We start from the raw sequence: 22,635 nt of genomic DNA, 5'->3' as shown, positions 1-22,635 counted from the left end.
ACTCACACACAGACTCATAGAGACTCACATAGAGATGGACAGAGACTCACAGAGACTCACAGAGACTCACACAGAGATGGACAGAGACTCATAGAGATGGACAGAGACTCACAGAGACTCACACAGAGACTCACACAGAGACTCACAGAGACTCACACAGAGACTCATAGAGACTCACACAGAGACTCACAGAGACTCACAGAGACTCACACAGAGACTAATAAAGACTCACATAGAGATGGACAGAGACTCATAGAGACTCACACAGAGACTCACAGAGACTCACAGAGACTCACACAGAGACTCATACACAGACTCATAGAGACTCACATAGAAAGGGACAGAGACTCACACACACACTCATAGAGACTCGTACAGAGATGGACAGAGACTCATAGAGACTCACACAGAGACTCACAGAGACTCACACAGAGACTCAACGAGACTCACACAGAGACTCAGAGAGACTCACACAGAGACTCACAGAGACTCAGAGAGAGACTCACACAGAGACTCACATAGAGACTTACACAGAGACTCACACACAGACTCATAGAGACTCACACAGAGACTCACAGAGACTCAGAGAGAGACTCACACAGAGACTCATAGAGACTCACACAGAGACTCACACACAGACTCATAGAGACTCACACAGAGACTCACACACAGACTCATAGAGACTCACATAGAGATGGACAGAGACTCACAGAGACTCACAGAGACTCACACAGAGACTCATAGAGACTCACACAGAGACTCATAGAGACTCACACAGAGACTCACACATAGACTCATAGAGACTCACATAGAGATGGACAGAGACTCACAGAGACTCACAGAGACTCACACAGAGACTCATAGAGACTCACACAGAGACTCACACACAGACTCATAGAGACTCACACAGAGACTCATAGAGGCTCATAGAGACTCACACACAGACTCACAGAGACTCACATAGAGATGGACAGAGACTCACAGAGACTCACAGAGACTCACACAGAGACTCATAGAGACTCACACAGAGACTCACACACAGACTCATAGAGACTCACACAGAGACTCACAGAGACTCACACAGAGACTCACACAGAGACTCACATACGGACTCATAGAGACTCATAGAGACTCACACAGAGACTCACACAGAGACTCACACACAGACTCATAGAGACACACACACAGACTCACACACAGACTCATAGAGACTCACATAGAGATGGACAGAGACTCACAGAGACTCACACACAGACTCACACACAGACTCACACACAGACTCATAGAGACTCACATAGAGATGGACAGAGACTCACAGAGACTCACAGAGACTCACACAGAGACTCATAGAGACTCACACACAGACTCACAGAGACTCACACAGAGATGGACAGAGACTCATAGAGATGGACAGAGACTCACAGAGACTCACACAGAGACTCACACAGAGACTCACAGAGACTCACACAGAGACTCATAGAGACTCACACTGAGACTCACAGAGACTCACAGAGACCCACACAGAGACTAATAGAGACTCACATAGAGATGGACAGAGACTCATAGAGACTCACACAGAGACTCACAGAGACTCACAGAGACTCACACAGAGACTCATATACAGACTCATAGAGACTCACATAGAGATGGACAGAGACTCACAGAGACTCACACACAGACTCATAGAGACTCATACAGAGATGGACAGAGACTCATAGAGACTCACACAGAGACTCACAGAGACTCACACAGAGACTCATAGAGACTCACACAGAGACTCACAGAGACTCAAAGAGAGTCTCACACAGAGACTCATAGAGACTCACACAGAGACTCACACACAGACTCATAGAGACTCACACAGAGACTCACACACAGACTCATAGAGACTCACATAGAGATGGACAGAGACTCACAGAGACTCACAGAGGCTCACACAGAGACTCATAGAGACTCACACAGAAACTCATAGAGACTCACACAGAGACTCACACACAGACTCATAGAGACTCACATAGAGATGGACAGAGACTCACAGAGACTCACACAGAGACTCATAGAGACTCACACAGAGACTCACACACAGACTCATAGAGACTCACACAGAGACTCATAGAGGCTCATAGAGACTCACACACAGACTCACAGAGACTCACATAGAGATGGACAGAGGGTCACAGAGACTCCCACAGAGACTCACACACAGACTCATAGAGACTCACACAGAGACTCACAGAGACTCACACAGAGACTCACACAGAGACTCACATACGGACTCATAGAGACTCATAGAGACTCACACAGAGACTCACACAGAGACTCACACACAGACTCATAGAGACACACACAGACTCACACACAGACTCATAGAGACTCACATAGAGATGGACAGAGACTCACAGAGACTCACACACAGACTCACACACAGACTCACACACAGACTCATAGAGACTCACATAGAGATGGACAGAGACTCACAGAGACTCACACAGAGACTCATAGAGACTCACACACAGACTCACAGAGACTCACACAGAGATGGACAGAGACTCATAGAGATGGACAGAGACTCACAGAGACTCACACAGAGACTCACACAGAGACTCACAGAGACTCACACAGAGACTCACACAGAGACTCATAGAGACTCACACAGAGACTCACAGAGACTCACAGAGACTCACACAGAGACTAATAGAGACTCACATAGAGATGGACAGAGACTCATAGAGACTCACACAGAGACTCACAGAGACTCACAGAGACTCACACAGAGACTCATACACAGACTCATAGAGACTCACATAGAGATGGACAGAGACTCACAGAGACTCACACACAGACTCATAGAGACTCATACAGAGATGGACAGAGACTCAGAGAGACTCACACAGAGATGCACAGAGACTCAGAGAGAGACTCACACAGAGACTCACATAGAGACTCACACAGAGACTCACACACAGACTCATAGAGACTCACACAGAGACTCACAGAGACTCAGAGAGAGACTCACACAGAGACTCACATAGAGACTCACAGAGACTCACAGAGACTCACACAGAGACTCACACAGAGACTCATAGAGACTCACACATAGACTCATAGAGACTCACACAGAGACTCACACACAGACTCATAGAGACTCACATAGAGATGGACAGAGACTCACAGAGACTCACACAGAGACTCATAGAGACTCACACAGAGACTCATAGAGACTCACAGAGACTCAGAGAGAGACTCACAAAGACACTCACATAGAGACTCACACTGAGACTCACAGAGACTCACACAGAGACTCACACAGAGACTCATAGAGGCTCATAGAGACTCACACACAGACTCACAGAGACTCACATAGAGATGGACAGAGGCTCACAGAGACTCCCACAGAGACTCACACACAGACTCATAGAGGCTCACACAGAGACTCACAGAGACTCACACAGAGACTCACACAGAGACTCACATACGGACTCATAGAGACTCATAGAGACTCACACAGAGACTCACACAGAGTCTCACACACAGACTCATAGAGACACACACACAGACTCACACACAGACTCATAGAGACTCACATAGAGATGGACAGAGACTCACAGAGACTCACACACAGACTCACACACAGACTCATAGAGACTCACATAGAGATGGACAGAGACTCACAGAGACTCACAGAGACTCATAGAGTCTCATACAGACACTCACACACAGACTCATAGAGACTCACACAGAGACTCACACAGAGACTCACATAGAGACTCATAGAGACTCACACAGAGACTCACACAGAGACTGACAGAGACTCACACACGGACTCATAGAGACTCACACAGAGACTCACACAGACTCATAGAGACTCACACAGAGACTCACACACGGACTCATAGAGACTCACATAGAGACTCACAAAGAGACTCACAGAGACTCACATAGTGATGGATAGAGACTCACACAGTCTCACACAGAGACTCATAGAGACTCACACAGAGACTCAATGTGTAGTCGCCAAATAATAATATCAACACGTTCCTCACCCCCCACTCGCCCCTACCCTCATCCCCCCATCCGCTCAACCCCTCCCCCATCCCCCCTCCCCTATCCCCCCCACCGTCACCCCTCCCCTACCCCCTTCTCTCCCCCCCTCCCCTCACCCCTCTCCCGCTAGACCCAGGCAGTGGTGAGCGTCTGTCCGTGAGTCCGGGCCACGAGCTGTTCCACTGCGTGGTTTACCTGGCGCCAGGCGACTACCACCACTTCCACTCACCCGCCCAATGGACTCTACAGCACCGCAGGCACTTCCCTGGTCAGAAACAACAACAACAACAACCGCCATTCGCCACTAAGTGGCGGTGACATCACCACGACGCTTGTGCCAGGCTATGTGCACCCTGAGGCCACGTGAAGTGTCGAACGCCCGCTGGCAGGAGGTCACGGGGCAGACCCAGCAGGTGCCACGGGTCGACTGACTGAGATGATTGAGATGACTGGCTGATGCACCACCTGTGCCCCCTACTGTGCCAACCCGCTGTGCTTTAGCCACCCGGCGCTCCGCTCGTTGTTGTGAGCGTCGCTCCTCCGCCCTCCGTTGTTGTTGGAGGGCGACTACCTCCAACTGCCCAGTAGCGTCCTTCACGAGCCTCCTCCACAGAGGCCGATCTTGACACCGCTGGTACCAGTCATCGGCAAGTCCACTCAGCTCCACGTCCTCCTGTACCACATCACTCCATCTCTTCTCTAGCCCGTGCCGCGCCCGTTTAGCCCCCTCGATCCGGCCGAACAAAAGCTGTTTCGGCATGCGGTGGCTGGGCATGCGGGCTACATGACCCAGCCATCGCAGCCTTGCCTGCCGGAGGAGCTCACCGATGGGACCCTGCCCAGATCTTTCAAGGATTTGTGAGCTCCTCACACAATCCAGTCTGGTTAAACCCAGGATGGATCGGAGGCAGGCTAGCCTAAATGTTTATAACCGGCGAAGATGTTCCATTAGGTGGGTCCACGTTTCGCAAGCGTAGAGAAGGGAGGGAATGACCGTGGCCGAGAAGACCTGAAGCTTCGTGCGGAGTGACAGACCAGGTAGCTTCCACACAGCGTTACGCAACCGATGAAAAGATATTGCCGCTCGACTGATTCGGAGTGAAACCTCTGCTGTTAAACTGGAGCCGGTCATAAGCAGACTGCCCAGGTATGGGAATCTCTCCACTCTCTCCACAACTGCCCTATCATCGATTGGGAGTTGTGGGGGTGGAGTGGCCGATGGTACAAAATACCCAGGCAGGTGCTTAGTTTTGGTGGGGCTGATGGTAAGGCCCCACCTCTTAGTGGCACGCTCCAGTCTCAGCAGCAACGTTTCCAACTCCTCATCTGAATGAGCAGCTATTACCAAATCATCGGCATACATAACGTGGTTGAGCAATAGGGAGCCATCCCTTGACCGCACCCGGGCATCGATCAGCCTCCCATTATATCTGTACCAAATGGAGATTCCCCCGGTACAGCTATCGAATGCTTCACGAACTATGTGGTCAAAATAGATGTTAAATAAAAGTGGGAGCCAGAGGACATCCCTGTCGCACCCCAAGGTGTACAGGGAATAGCTCTGACTCCCGGCCACGTAGTTTTACCCGGGCCCGCTCACCATCATAAAGGTCCTTAATGATCGTAAGCAGAGGGTCAGGGACTCCAAAAGCACGAAGAACAACCCAGAGCCCAGGCCTACTGATGGTATTATACGCCTTGACCAGGTCAATAAAGCAGAGATGTAGGTCTTGTTGGAATTTCGTTACACCTCTGCTGTAGCAGACGGACAGAAAATATGGCATCTGTGCAGGACCGCCCTTTCCTGAAACCACATTGGAGATCCGCAAGCCTCTCCTCAGCGTGCCTGGCAAGGCGATGCTAAATAATCCTTGCCAGGACCTTTCCCGGCACACCGAGGAGTGAGATGCCCCTGTAGTTGTTACAGTCTGTGTGGTCCACCTTCTTAAAGAGGGGGACCACCAGGGCATCCTTCCAATCCTGCGGAACCCGTCCAGTGGTCCAGACTGTTGTTATGATGTCATATAAGGCAGTCTGTGCACAAACGCCACCCTCCCCCAACATTCGCTTGGGAGATCATCTCTGCTGTAGCCGATGACAGTGGGCCTGTCGCTTTTTCTCAACCATCCTGAACACCTCCTCTGTCAGCCAGGGTCTCTGGGGAGGTCTGGACTGCGTACCCAAAGCAGCCATTGCAGCTGCATGAGTCACAGTCCTAAACCTCGCCCATTTACCCTCGACATCAGCAGGAGTGGGGGACGATGCCAACCCCAGCAGCAAGCGATGATTAAATTCTTGCTTGCAACTTTCATCAGATAACTGAGACCAGGTCACTTTAGAGTGGATTGGGGTCCTGGGTGTACACCCACCACCGGAGTGGAAGAATGGCAGGCGCATCTTACAGATGACTAGTCAATGGTCAGAGGGCAGATCAGCTCCACGGTAGGTCGTGGTGTCAAGGACATGGGCTCGCATCTGCTGGTCCGTCACTATGTAGTCCAGCAGATGTTCTTGCTTGGACCCGGCATGCATCCATGATGTTGTGTGGATGCTCCGATGCCGGAACAGCGTGTTAGTAATTACAAGCCCATGGGCTGCACAAACATCTAGCAGCCTCCTACCGTTGTCATTGAGCTGATCTGGCCCATGCCCTCCAATCACTCCAGACCAGGTGCCAGTATCATGACCAACTCGGGCATTGAAGTCACCCAACATGATGACTCTATCCCGAGGGGCCACTTTAGCCAGCACCTGTGACAGGTCATAGAAGGCATCTGACTCATCGGCTTTGCCTGCATCCCTCCACGGATGTTCATCTTCGGTGGGGGCATAAGTAACCACGACAACCATTCCTCGCCTCCGGTTGATGGGAAGGCGAGCCCAAAGTAGCCTGGGGCTTACAGCTTCCCACACCTCACCGCCACGCTCCCACGCCCCTTCATTCTTTTGTTCAAAAGAAGAGCCAGACCCTGTTGTTTGGCAGTCTGCTGCCCCGAATAGAGGACTGTCCACCCCTCATGGTGGCAGGAGCCAGAGCCGGTCCACCGGACCTCCTGAATGCCACAGAGATCCAGGCGGTACCGGTCCAGCTCCCGACAGAGGAGAGGCAGCCTCTCCTCCGCAGTGAGCGTTCGAACATTCCACGTGGCCACACGAAGTGGCTTTTCGTTGTTTCTGGAGGAGCTCCACACACACAGACACACACACACACAGACACACACAGACACACACACAGACACACACACACAGACTTCCACCACGTGACTCCACTCCGTGACTCCAACGTGACTCCACTCCGTGACTCCCACCACGTGACTCCCACCACGTGATTCCACTCCGTGACTCCCACGTGACTCCCACCACGTGATTCCACTCCGTGACTTTCACGTGACTCCCACGTGACTCCCACCCCGTGACTCCCACGTGACTCCCACCACGTGACTCCACTCCATGACTTCCACGTGACTCCCACCACGTGACTTCCACTCCGTGACTCCCACCACGTGACTCCACTCCGTGACTCCCACGTGACTTCCACGTGACTCCACTCTGTGACTCCCACCACGTGACTCCACTCCGTGACTCCCACCACGTGACTCCGACCCTGTGACTCCCACGTGACTCCCACCCCGTGACTCCCACGTGACTCCCACCACGTGACTCCCACCCCGTGACTCCCACCACGTGACTCCACTCCGTGACTCCCACCACGTGACTCCCACCACGTGACTCCCACCACGTGACTCCCACCCCGTGACTCCCACCCCGTGACTCCCACGTGACTTCCACTCCGTGACTCCACTCCGTGACTTCCACGTGACTCCCACCACGTGACTCCACTCCGTGACTCCCACCACGTGACTCCCACCACGTGACTCCCACCACGTGACTCCCACCACGTGACTCCACACCGTGACTCCCACGTGACTTCCACTCCGTGACTCCACTCCATGACTTCCACGTGACTCCCACCACGTGACTTCCACCCCGTGACTCCCACCACGTGACTCCCACCACGTGACTCCACTCCGTGACTTCCACTCCGTGACTTCCACCACGTGACTCCCACCACGTGACTCCACTCCGTGACTTCCACCACGTGACTCCCACCACGTGACTCCCACCACGTGACTCCCACCACGTGACTCCCACCACGTGACTCCACACCGTGACTCCCACGTGACTTCCACTCCGTGACTCCACTCCATGACTTCCACGTGACTCCCACCACGTGACTTCCACCCCGTGACTCCCACCACGTGACTCCCACCACGTGACTCCACTCCGTGACTCCCACCCCGTGACTTCCACCCCGTGACTCCCACCACGTGACTCCCACCACGTGACTCCCACCACGTGACTCCCACCACGTGACTCCCACCACGTGACTCGGCAGGCCTCCTGGTGCCCGTGAGTCCGCGCGTGTCCCGCCGCCTGCCCGGCCTCTACTGCCTCAACGAGCGCGTGGTGCTGACGGGCCGCTGGGCCCACGGATTCCTCGCCCTCGCTGCCGTGGGAGCCACCAACGTGGGCTCCATACGGGTCTACACAGACCAGGTGGGGGGTCACGGGGTCACTGGGGTCACGGGGGGGTCACTGGGGTCACGTGGGGGTCACGGGGGGGGGTCACGTGGTGCTGACGGGCCGCTGGGCCCACGGATTCCTCGCCCTCGCTGCCGTGGGAGCCACCAACGTGGGCTCCATACGGGTCTACACAGACCAGGTGGGAGGTCACGGGGTCACTGGGGTCACGGGGGGGTCACTGGGGTCACGTGGGGGTCACGGGGGGGGGTCACGTGGTGCTGACGGGCCGCTGGGCCCACGAATTCCTCGCCCTCGCTGCCGTGGGAGCCACCAACGTGGGCTCCATACGGGTCTACACAGACCAGGTGGGGGGTCACGGGGGGTCACGGGGGGGTCACGGGGGGTCACGGGGGGGTCACGGGAGGCAGGGTCAGAGACTCCACTCGGAATAACCCGGCCCCCCCTTGCCCCCCCCTCTCTCTCCTTCCTACCCCCCCCCCCAGGAGCTGGAGACAAACTCCGCCCACCACCCTAGGGTGCCGTTCGTGGACCGCTGCTTCGTGACCGCCCCCACCGCTCATCCCACCGCTCATCCCACCGCTCATCCCACCGCTCATCCCACCGCTCGCGTCCGCGGTGACCTCCACGGTGACCCCCACGGTGACCCCCACGGGGACGTGTTGACCGGTGGACTGACCGGTGGACTCACTGGTGGACTGAGTGGAGGACTGACCACTCGACCAACCGGTGGAGTGACCGGTGGAGTGACCTCTCGACCAACCGGTGAAGTGACCGGTGGACTGACCGGTGAAGTGACTGGTGGACTGACCGGTGGACTCACTGGTGGACTGAGTGGAGGACTGAGCACTCGACCAACCGGTGGAGTGACCGGTGGAGTGACCTCTCGACCAACCGGTGAAGTGACTGGTGGACTGACCGGTGAAGTGACTGGTGGACTGACCGGTGAAGTGACCGGTGGGCTGACCGGTGGACTGACCGGTGGACTGAGTGGTGGACTGACCACTCGACCAACCGGTGGACTGACCGGTGGACTGACTGGTGGAATGACCGGTGGACTGACCTCTCAACCAACCGGTGAAGTCACCGGTGGACTGACCGGTGGACTTAGCTGTGGACTGACCGGTGGAATGACCACTGCCGTACCGACCCTCGGCAGAGGATCGACGAGGTTGGTGGACGACGACGAGGAGGAGGTGGACGAGGTGGAGGTGGATGACGAGGACGAGGAGGTGGATGACGAGGAGGAGGCTTGGCCGAGGGGGCCCTGGGGTGTGTGTGGGGGGCTGAGGGTGGGCAAGGGTCACCCCGTAGGGGAGTTCAACTTGGGCTCTACCGTGGTGCTGCTCTTTGAGGCCCCCGCTACGTTCAGGTTCCACGTACGGCCCGGGCAGAAGATTCGCTACGGGGAGGCGCTGGGCAACGTGTAGGGCCGCTACACTACACGTTAACAACTACACGTTAACAACTACACGTTAACAACTACACGTTAACAACTACACGTTAACAACTACACGTTAACAACTACACTACACGTTAACAACTACACGTTAACAACTACACTACACGTCAACAACTACACGTTAACAACTACACGTTAACAACTACACGTTAACAACTACACGTTAACAACTACACGTTAACAACTACACGTTAACAACTACACTACACGTCAACAACTACACGTTAACAACTACACGTTAACAACTACACGTTAACAGCTACACTACACGTTAACAACTACACGTTAACAACTACACATTAACAACTACACTACACGTTAACAACTACACGTTAACAACTACACGTTAACAGCTACACTACACGTTAACAACTACACTACACGTTAACAACTACACGTTAACAACTACACGTTAACAACTAGACGTTAACAACTACACGTTAACAACTACACTACACGTCAACAACTACACGTTAACAACTACACGTTAACAACTACACGTTAACAGCTACACTGAACGGTAACAACTACACGTTAACAACTACAGGTTAACATCTACACTACATGTTAACAACTACACATTAACAACTACACTACACGTTAACAGCTACACGTTAACAGCTACATTACACGTTAACAACTACACGTTAACAACTACACGTTAACAGCTACACGTTAACAACTACACGTTAACAACTACACGTTATCAACGACATGTTAACAACTACACTACACGTTAACAACTACACGTTAACAACTACACATTAACAACTACACTACACGTTAACAACTACATGTTAACAACTACACGTTAACAACTACACTACACGTTAACAGCTACACGTTAACAGCTACATTACACGTTAACAACTACACGTTAACAACTACACGTTAACAGCTACACGTTAACAACTACACTTTAACAACCACACGTTAACAGCTACACGTTAACAACTATGCGTTAACAGTTACACTACACGTTAAAAACTACACGTTAACAACTACACGTTAACAACTACACGTTAACAACTACACGTTAACAACTACACTACACGTTAACAACTACACTACACGTTAACAACTACACGTTAACAACTACACTACACGTCAACAACTACACGTTAACAAATACACTACACGTTAACAACTACACGTTAACAACTACACGTTAACAGCTACACTACACGTTAACAACTACACGTTAACAACTACACTACACGGTAACAACTACACATCAACAGCTAGACGACACGTTAACAACTACACGTCAACAACTACACGTTAACAACTACACTACACGTTAACAGCTACACGTTAACAGCTACACTACACGTTAACAGCTACACTACACGTTAACTACGCGTGAACAGCTACACTACACGTTAACAACTACACGTCAACAACTACACGTTAACAACGTGTAGGGCCGCTACACTACACGTTAACAACTACACGTTAACAACTACACTACACTTTAACAACTACACGTTAACAACTACACGTTAACAAGTACACTACACGTTAACTACACTGCACGTTAACAACTACACTACACGTTAACAACTACACTACACGTTAACTACACGTTAACAGCTACACTACACGTTAACAGCTACACTACACGTTAACAACTACACTACACGTTAACAACTACACGTTAACAACTACACTACACGTTAACAGCTACACGTTAACAGCTACACGTTAACAACTACACGTTAACAGCTACACTGAACGGTAACTACACGTTAACAACTACAGGTTAACATCTACACTACATGTTAACAACTACACATTAACAACTACACTACACGTTAACAGCTACACGTTAACAGCTACATTACACGTTAACAACTACACGTTAACAACTACACGTTAACAGCTACACGTTAACAACTACACGTTAACAACTACACGTTATCAACGACATGTTAACAACTACACTACACGTTAACAACTACACGTTAACAACTACACATTAACAACTACACTACACGTTAACAACTACATGTTAACAACTACACGTTAACAACTACACTACACGTTAACAGCTACACGTTAACAGCTACATTACACGTTAACAACTACACGTTAACAACTACACGTTAACAGCTACACATTAACAACTACACGTTAACAACTACACGTTAACAGCTACACGTTAACAACTACGCGTTAACAGCTACACTACACGTTAAAAACTACACGTTAACAACTACACGTTAACAACTACACGTTAACAACTACACTACACGTTAACAACTACACTACACGTTAACAACTACACGCTAACAACTACACGTTAACAACTACACGTTAACAACTACACGTCAACAACTACACGTTAACAAATACACTACACGTTAACAGCTACACGTTAACAACTACACGTTAACAACTACACGTTAACAGCTACACGTTAACAACTACGCGTTAACAGCTACACTACACGTTAAAAACTACACGTTAACAACTACACGTTAACAACTACACGTTAACAACTACACTACACGTTAACAACTACACTACACGTTAACAACTACACGTTAACAACTACACGTTAACAACTACACTACACGTCAACAACTACACGTTAACAAATACACTACACGTTAACAACTACACGTTAACAACTACACGTTAACAACTACACGTTAACAGCTACACTACACGTTAACAACTACACGTTAACAACTACACTACACGGTAACAACTACACATCAACAGCTACACGACACGTTAACAACTACACGTCAACAACTACACGTTAACAACTACACTACACGTTAACAGCTACACGTTAACAGCTACACTACACGTTAACAGCTACACTACACGTTAACAACTACGCGTGAACAGCTACACTACACGTTAACAACTGCACGTTAACAACTACACGTTAACAACGTGTAGGGCCGCTACACTACACGTTAACAACTACACGTTAACAACTACACTACACTTTAACAACTACACGTTAACAACTACACGTTAACAATAACACTACACGTTAACTACACTGCACGTTAACAACTACACTACACGTTAACAACTACACTACACGTTAACTACTACACTACACGTTAACTACACGTTAACAGCTACACTACACGTTAACAGCTACACTACACGTTAACAACTACACTACACGTTAACAACTACACGTTAACAACTACACGTTAACAACTACACTACACGTTAACAGCTACACTACACGTTAACAACTACACGTTAACAGCTACACATTAACAACTACACTACACGTTAACAACTACACGTTAACTACACGTGAACAACTACACTACACGTTAGCAATTACACATTAACAACTACACGTTAACAACTACACTACACGTTAACAACCACACGTTAACAGCTACACTACACGTTAACAACTACACGTTAACAACTACACGTTAACAACGTGTAGGCCCGCTACACTACACGTTAACAACCACATGTTAACAGCTACACTACACGTTAACAGCTACACTACACGTTAACAACTACACGTTAACAATTACACGTTAACAGCTACACGTTAACAACTACATTTAACAACTACACGTTAACAATGTGTAGGCCCGCTACACTACACGTTAACAACTACACGTTAACAACTACATTTAACAACTACACGTAAACAACGTGTAGGCCCGCTACACTACACGTTAACAACTACAGGTTAACAGCTACACGTTAACAGCTACACGTTAGCAGCTACACTACACGTTAACAGCTACACTACACGTTAACAAATACACGTTAACAACTACACTACACGATAACAACGTGTAGGCCCGCTACACTACACGTTAAGAGCTACACGTTAACAACTACACGTGAACAACTACATGTTAACAACTACACGTTAACAACGTTAGGCCCGCTACACAACACGTTTACAACTACACGTTAACAGCTACGCTACACGTTAACAGCTACACTACACGTTAACAACGTGTAGGCCAGCTAAGCTACACGTTAACAACTACACGTTAACAGCTACACTACGCTACACGTTAACAACGTGTAGCTGTTAACGTGGAGGCCTGCTACACTACACGTTAACAGCTACGCTGCATGTTAACAACTACACTACACGTTAACAGCTACACGTTTACAACGTGTAGGCCTGCTACGCTACACGTTAACAACTACACGTTAACAGCTACGCTACACTACACGTTAACAACTACACGTTAACAGCTACACGTCAACCGCTACACTACACGTTAACAACTACACGTTAACAACTACACGTTAACAGCTACATGTTAACAGCTACACTACACGTTAACAGCTACACCACACGTTAACAAATACACGTTAACAACTACCGCACACGTTAACAACGTGTAGGCCCGCTACTTTACACGTTAACAGCTACACGTTAACAAGGTGTAGGCCCACTACACTACACGTTAACAACTACACGTTAACAGCTACACGTTCACAGCTACACTACACGTTAACAGCTACACGTTAACAACTACACGTGAACAACTACATGTTAACAACTACACGTTAACAACGTGTAGGCCCCGCTACACTACACGTTAACAACTACACGTTAACAGCTACACTACACGTTAACAGCTACACTACACGTTAACAGCTACACTACACTACGCGTTAACGTGTAGGCCCGCTACACTACACGTTAACAACTACACGTTAACAACGTGTAGGCCCGCTAAGCTACACGTTAACAGCTATGCTACGCTACACGTTAACAGCTACACTACACGTTAACAACGTGTAGACCAGCTATGCTACACGTTAACAGCTACACGTTAACAACTACACGTTAACAGCTACACTACGCTACACGTTAACAACGTGTAGCTGTTAACGTGGAGGCCTGCTACGCTATACGTTAACAGCTACACGTTAACAACTACACGTTAACGTGTAGGCCCGCTACGCTACACGTTAACAGCTACACGTTAACAGCTACACTACACGTTAACGTGTAGGCCCACTACACTACACTTTAACAGCTACACGTAAACAGCTACACGTGAACAGCTACATTAGACGTTCGCAGCTACACTACACGTTAACAACTACATGTTAACAACGTGTAGGCCCGCTACACTACACGTTAACAGCTATGCTACACGTTAACAGCTACACGTTAACAGCTACACGTTAACAGCTACACGTTAACAACTACACGTTAACAGCTATGCTACACGTTAACAACTACATGTTAACAGCTATGCTACACGGTAACAACGTGTAGGCCAACTACAGTACACGTTAACAACTACACGTTAACGTGTAGGCCCGCTACGCTACACGTTAACCGCTACACGTTAACAACTACACGTGAACGTGTACAACTACACGTGAACGTGTAGCTGTTAACGTGTAGGCCCGCTACACTACACGTGGACGTGTAGGCCCGCTACACTACACGTTAACAGCTACACGTTAACAGCTACACGTTAACAACGTGTAGTCCCGCTACAATATACGTTAACAACTACACGTTAACAGCTACGCTACACGTTAACAGCTACACGTTAACAGCTATGCTACACGTTAACCGCTACACGTTAACAGCTAAGCTACACGTTAACGTGTAGGCCCGCTATGCTACACATTAACAGCTACGCTACACGTTAGCAGCTACACGTTAACAACTTGTAAGCCCGCCACACTACACGTTAACGTGTAGTGGCCCTACACGTTAACAACGTGTAAGCCCCGCTACACTACACGTTAACAGTTACACGTTAACAGCTACGCTACACGTTAACAGCTACACGTTAACAGCTACGCTATGCTACGCGTTAACAACGTGTAGGTGTTAACGTGGAGGCCTGCTACACTACACTTTAACAGCTACGCTATACGTTAATAACTACGCTACACGTTAACAGCTACACGTTAACAACGTGTAGGCCCGCTACGCTACACGTTAACAGTTACACGTTAACAGCTACGCTACACGTTAACAACTACATGTTAACAACTACGCTACACGTTAACAGCTACACGTTAACAGCTACGCTACACGTTAACAGCTACACGTTAACAGCTACGCTACACGTTAACAGCTACACGTGAACAGCTACGTGTAGGCCCGCCACGCTGCGCGTTAACAGCTACACGTTAACAACTACACGTTAACAGCTACACGTTAACAACGTGTAGGCCCGCTACGCTACATGTTAACAACTACACGTTAACAGCTACACTACACGTTAACGTGTAGGCCTGCTACGCTACATGTTAACAACTACACGTTAACAGCTACACGTTAATAACGTGTAGGCCCGCTACGTTACACGTTAACAGCTACGCTACACGTTAACCACTACATGTTAACAGCTACGCTACGCTACACGTTAACGTGTAGCTGTTAACGTGTAGGCCTGCTACACTACACGTTAACAGCTACGCTGCACGTTAACAACTACGCTACACGTTAACAGCTACACGTTAACAACGTGTAGGCCCGCTACACTACACGTTAACAGCTACACGTGAACAGCTACACTACACGTGAACAGCTACACGTGAACAGCTACGTGTGGACCCGCTACGCTACGCACGTGAACTAGGCGTGAACTACACGTGAACTACACGTGAACTGTGCGTGAACTACACGTGAACTAGGCGTGAACTACACGTGAACTAGGCGTGAACTACACGTGAACTGTGCGTGAACTACACGTGAACTACACGTGAACTAGGCGTGAACTACACGTGAACTAGGCGTGAACTACACGTGAACTGTGCGTGAACTACACGTGAACTACACTGAACGGGCGTGAACTACACGTGAACTACGCGTGAACTGCACGTGAACTGTGCGTGAACTGTGCGTGAACTACACATGAACTACACGTGAACTAGGCGTGAACTACACGTGAACTGTGCGTGAACTGGGCGTGAACTAGGCGTGAACTACGCGTGAACTACACATGAACTACACGTGAACTAGGCGTGAACTACACGTGAACTGTGCGTGAACTGTGCGTGAACTAGGTGTGAACTACACGTGAACTGAGCGTGAACGACACGTGAACTACACGTGAACTGAGCGTGAACGGGGCGTGAACGGGGCGTGAACTACACGTGAACTAGGCGTGAACTACACGTGAACTACACGTGAACTGGGCGTGAACTGGGCGTGAACGGGGCTTGAACTGCTCGCGGAGTTCACGTGACGATGACGACGATGAACGCTGTTCACCACCACACGATTGAAATAAAGGCGGCCATCTTGGTTGGGAGCGTGCAGGCTGCCCTGGTTAACGCTGCGTTCATTTGTCCACGAGATGTTCACCACCTCGTGAGGTGCGTGGGAGGTCGTGGGTTCGACCCCTGACCCCCACGTGACCCCCACGTGACCCCCACGTGACCCCCCACGTGACCCACATCAGCCTCAGATCGACATCTTGGTTGGGAGCGTGCAGGCTGCCCTGGTTAACGCTGCGTTCATTTGTCCACGAGATGTTCACCACCTCGTGAGGTGCGTGGGAGGTCGTGGGTTCGACCCCGGACCCCCACGTGACCCCCACGTGACCCCCACGTGACCCCCACGTGACCCCCACGTGACCCCCACGTGACCCCCCACGTGACCCCCCACGTGACCCCCACGTGACCCCCCCAAGTGACCCACATCAGCCTCAGATCGACAGTCACAAACTTCGTGACAAAACGAAAATTCCTTTATTGGTAACGAGGTAACGAGGTAACGAGGTGGCTGTTAACCCACACAGACAGCAGGCAGGGAGGCAGGATGATGAGGAGGATGATGAGGATGAAGATGACAATGAGGATGAGGATGATGAGGAGGATGAGGATAAAGATGACAATGAGGATGAAGATGACAATGATGATGATGATGAGGATGATGAGGATGATGAGGATGATGAGGATGATGATGATGAGGATGATGAGGATGATGATGAGGATGATGAGGATGATGAGGATGATGATGAGGATGATGATGAGGATGAGGAGGATGATGAGGATGAAGATGATGATGAGGATGATGATGAGGATGAAGATGATGAGGATGAAGATGAGGATGATGATGAGGATGATGAGGATGATGAGGATGAAGATGATGATGAGGATGATGAGGATGATGAGGAGGATGATGAGGAGGATGATGAGGATGATGATGATGAGGATGATGATGAGGAGGATGATGATGAGGATGATGATGAGGAGGATGAAGATGACAATGAGAATGATGAGGAGGATGATGAGGAGGATGATGAGGATGAAGATGACAATGAGGATGATGAGGAGGATGATGAGGAGGATGATGAGGATGAAGATGACAATGAGGATGATGAGGAGGATGATGAGGAGGATGATGAGGATGAAGATGATGAGGATGAAGATGATGAGGATGATGATGAGGATGAGGAGGATGATGAGGATGATGATGATGAGGATGATGATGAGGATGATGATGAGGATGATGATGAGGATGAGGAGGATGATGAGGATGAAGATGATGATGATGATGAGGATGATGAGGATGAAGAGGATGAAGAGGCTGTTGGTGATGTCAACGCAGTTGACTCCGCACGGTGTGAAAGAAGTTCACACACACACATCACACACACCGTACAACACACATCACACACACCATACAACACACATCACACACACACATCACACATGGTACAACACACATCACACATGGTACAACACACATCACAAAACACACATACATCACACACACACACACCGTACAACACACATCACACACACATCACACACAACACACATCACACACACACACACCGTACAACACACATCACACACACACATCACACACACAGTACAACACACATCACACACACAACACACACACACACATCACACACACACATCACACACGCACACACATGGTACAACACACACACATCACACACACACACACCGTACAACACACAACATACATACATCACACACACACCATACACACATCACACACACACATGGTACAACACACATCACACACACATGGTACAACACACACACACACATCACACACACATGGTACAACACACACACACCACACACACATGGTACAACACACATCACACACACATGGTACAACACACACACACATCACACACACACACTGTACAACACACAACATACATACATCACACACACACACACCATACACACATCACACACACACATGGTACAACACACATCACACACACATCACACACACACAACACACATCACACACACATCACACACACACACCGTACAACACACATCACACACACACACATCACACACACACATCACACACACACCGTACAACACACATCACACACACAACACACACACACACATCACACACGCACACACATGGTACAACACACACACATCACACACACACCGTACAACACACAACATACATACATCACACACACAACATACACACATCACACACACACCATACACACATCACACACACACATGGTACAACACACATCACACACACATGGTACAACACACACACACATCACACACACATGGTACAACACACACACACCACACACACACGGTACAACACACACATCACACACACACACCGTACAACACACAACATACATACATCACACACACACACACCATACACACATCACACACACACATGGTACAACACACATCACACACACATGGTACAACACACACACACCACACACACATGGTACAACACACACACACACCACACATGGTACAACACACATCGCACACACATGGTACAACACACACACACACCACACATGGTACAACACACATCGCACACACATGGTACAACACACACACACATCGCACACACATGGTACAACACACATCACACACACACACAATACACACCCACACAGTACAACACACAACACACACACACGGTACAACACACACACACGGTACAACACACAAAAACATCACACACACATGTTACAACACACATCACACATCACACATGTTACAACACACATCACACACACACGTTACAACACACATCACACATCACACACACATCACACACACACACACCGTACAACACACATCACACACACACAACATACACACATCACACACACATGGTACAACACACATCACACACACACATGATACAACACACAACATACACACACACAACATACATCACACACACACACACCGTACATCACACACACACACACACACCGTACAACACACACACATCACACACACATGGTACAACACACATCACACACACAACACACATCACACACACATGGTACAACACACATCACACACACACATGGTACAACACACATCACACACACACATGGTACAACACACATCACACACACACATGGTACAACACACACACACATGGTACAACACACACACACACGGTACAACACACAACACACATCACACACACATGGTACAACACACATCACACACACACATGGTATAACACACACACACATCACACACACTCACCACACGTGACACACACACTCACCACACGTGACACACACACTCACCACACGTGACACACTCACCACACGTGACACACTCACCACACGTGACACACACACGTGACACACACCACACGTGACACACACACTCACCACACGTGACACACTCACCACACGTGACACACACACGTGACACACACACACGTGACACACGTGACACTCACCACACGTGACACACACACATGACACACACACGTGACACACGTGACACTCACCACACGTGACACACACACGTGACACACACACTCACCACACGTGACACACTCACCACACGTGACACACACACTCACCACACGTGACACACTCACCACACGTGACACACACACATGACACACACACTCACCACACGTGACACACACCACACGTGACACACTCACCACACGTGACACACACACATGACACACACACATGACACACACACGTGACACACGTGACACTCACCACACGTGACACAACCCCCCCCCCCCTAGTCTCCCAGCTCAGCCGCCAGCAAGCGCAGCTTCTCCTTGACCACCGCGAAGGGGTCCCCCCCCTCCCCCCCTCCCCCCCCTCGCCTCCCCCCGGCCCCCCTCCCCCCGGCCCCCCTCCCGAAGCGGGGGGCCCTCCGCCGGCGTGGCAGGGAGCAGTCGCGGAAGTCGACAGCACGGCGCCGCTTACGCCGACTCATCAGCACGACGGCGGTGCCGGTGGTGGTGCCGGCGGTGCCGGTGGTGGTGCCGGTGGTGGTGGTGGTGGTGCCGGTGGTGGTGCCAGCCAGCACTCGCCTCGTCAGCGGCTCCTCGAAGATCGTCTCTATCGGCCTGGTGGCGGCATCGGCATCGGCATCATCATCACCAGCGGCATCATCATCACCGGCGGCATCATCATCAGCGGCGGCATCATCATCATCACCAGCGGCATCATCATCACCAGCGGCATCATCATCATCACCAGCGGCATCATCATCAGCGGCGGCATCATCATCATCACCAGCGGCATCATCATCATCACCAGCGGCATCATCACCAGCATCATCATCATCATCACCAGCGTCATCATCATCACCAGCGGCATCATCATCACCAGCGTCATCATCATCACCAGCGGCATCATCACCAGCATCATCATCATCATCACCAGCGTCATCATCATCACCAGCGGCATCATCATCACCAGCGGCATCATCATCAGCGGCGGCATCATCATCATCACCAGCGGCATCATCACCAGCATCATCATCATCATCACCAGCGTCATCATCATCACCAGCGTCATCATCATCACCAGCGTCATCATCATCACCAGCGTCATCATCATCACCAGCGGCATCATCATCATCAGCATCATCACCAGCGGCATCATCATCATCACCAACAGCATCATCATCATCATCAGCGGCGTCATCATCACCAGCATCATCATCACCAGCATCATCATCATCATCACCAGCATCAGCATCATCATCATCATCACCAGCATCAGCATCATCATCATCACCAGCAGCATCATCATCGTCATCATCATCATCAGCGCCGGTGTCATCAGCAGCAGTGTCATCATCATCATCAGCGGCATCATCAGGGGCATCATCATCAGCGGCAGCGTCATCACCATCATCAGCGGCATCATCAGCGGCAGCGTCATCACCATCATCAGCGGCAGCGTCATCACCATCCGCAGGATTGGAAGGATGCCCTGGTGGTCCCCCTCTTTAAGAAGGGCGACCGCACAGACTGTAACAACTACAGGGGCATCTCACTCCTCAGTGTGCCGGGAAAGGTCCTGGCAAGGATTATTCAACATCGCCTTGCCAGGCACGCTGAGGAGAGGCTTGCGGAGCCCCAATGCGGTTTCAGGAAAGGGCGGTCCTGCACGGATGCCATATTTTCTGTCCGTCTGCTACAGCAGAGGTGTAGGGAATTCCAGCAAGACCTACATCTCTGCTTTATTGACCTGGTCAAGGCCTATGATACCATCAGTAGGCCCTGGGCTCTGGGTTGTTGTTCTTCGTGCTTTTGGAGTACCTGACCCTCTGCTCACGATCATTAAGGACCTTCATGATGGTGAGCG

The 22,635-nt window shown here is 50.0% G+C and overlaps 2 protein-coding genes and 1 long non-coding RNA gene across 7 annotated transcripts in view; 2 read left to right on the top strand and 1 right to left on the bottom strand.

The window, feature by feature from the left end:
• The window catches only part of LOC116958450 (phosphatidylserine decarboxylase proenzyme, mitochondrial-like), a gene marked incomplete at its 3' end in the record, with an annotated part of 55,549 nt that extends 46,948 nt beyond the window's left edge, over positions 1-8,601 (top strand). The window contains exons 6-7 of the mRNA XM_032981050.2: positions 4,175-4,312; positions 8,441-8,601. Coding sequence (XP_032836941.2) covers positions 4,175-4,312; positions 8,441-8,601 — 299 coding nt within the window. The remainder of the gene's footprint in view (positions 1-4,174; positions 4,313-8,440) is intronic.
• Positions 8,602-8,839: 238 nt separating this feature from the next.
• On the top strand, positions 8,840-17,303 carry LOC142908229 (uncharacterized). Its single transcript, XR_012931647.1, has 2 exons — positions 8,840-8,933; positions 9,072-17,303. It is a non-coding gene; the product is annotated as an uncharacterized LOC142908229 (long non-coding RNA).
• A 1,716-nt stretch (positions 17,304-19,019) lies between these two features.
• The window catches only part of LOC116958448 (uncharacterized), a 124,157-nt gene continuing 120,541 nt past the window's right edge, over positions 19,020-22,635 (bottom strand). For 3 of the 5 annotated variants that reach the window (XM_076058598.1, XM_076058597.1, XM_076058599.1), the window contains exon 6: positions 19,020-21,386. In XM_076058598.1, coding sequence (XP_075914713.1) covers positions 21,053-21,386 — 334 coding nt within the window. In that variant the 3' untranslated portion in view covers positions 19,020-21,052. The remainder of the gene's footprint in view (positions 21,387-22,635) is intronic. The other 2 variants (XR_012931645.1, XR_012931646.1) reach the window with 2 other exon arrangements.

The sequence above is a fragment of the Petromyzon marinus genome (assembly GCF_048934315.1).
Source record: "Petromyzon marinus isolate PM22_M1 ecotype Great Lakes invasive population chromosome 77 unlocalized genomic scaffold, UKy_Petmar_22M1.pri1.0 chr77_unloc.2, whole genome shotgun sequence".
NCBI lineage: Eukaryota > Metazoa > Chordata > Hyperoartia > Petromyzontiformes > Petromyzontidae > Petromyzon > Petromyzon marinus.
The sequence above is the reverse complement of the archived record's forward strand: the minus strand, read 5'-3'. Positions and strand labels throughout refer to the sequence as shown.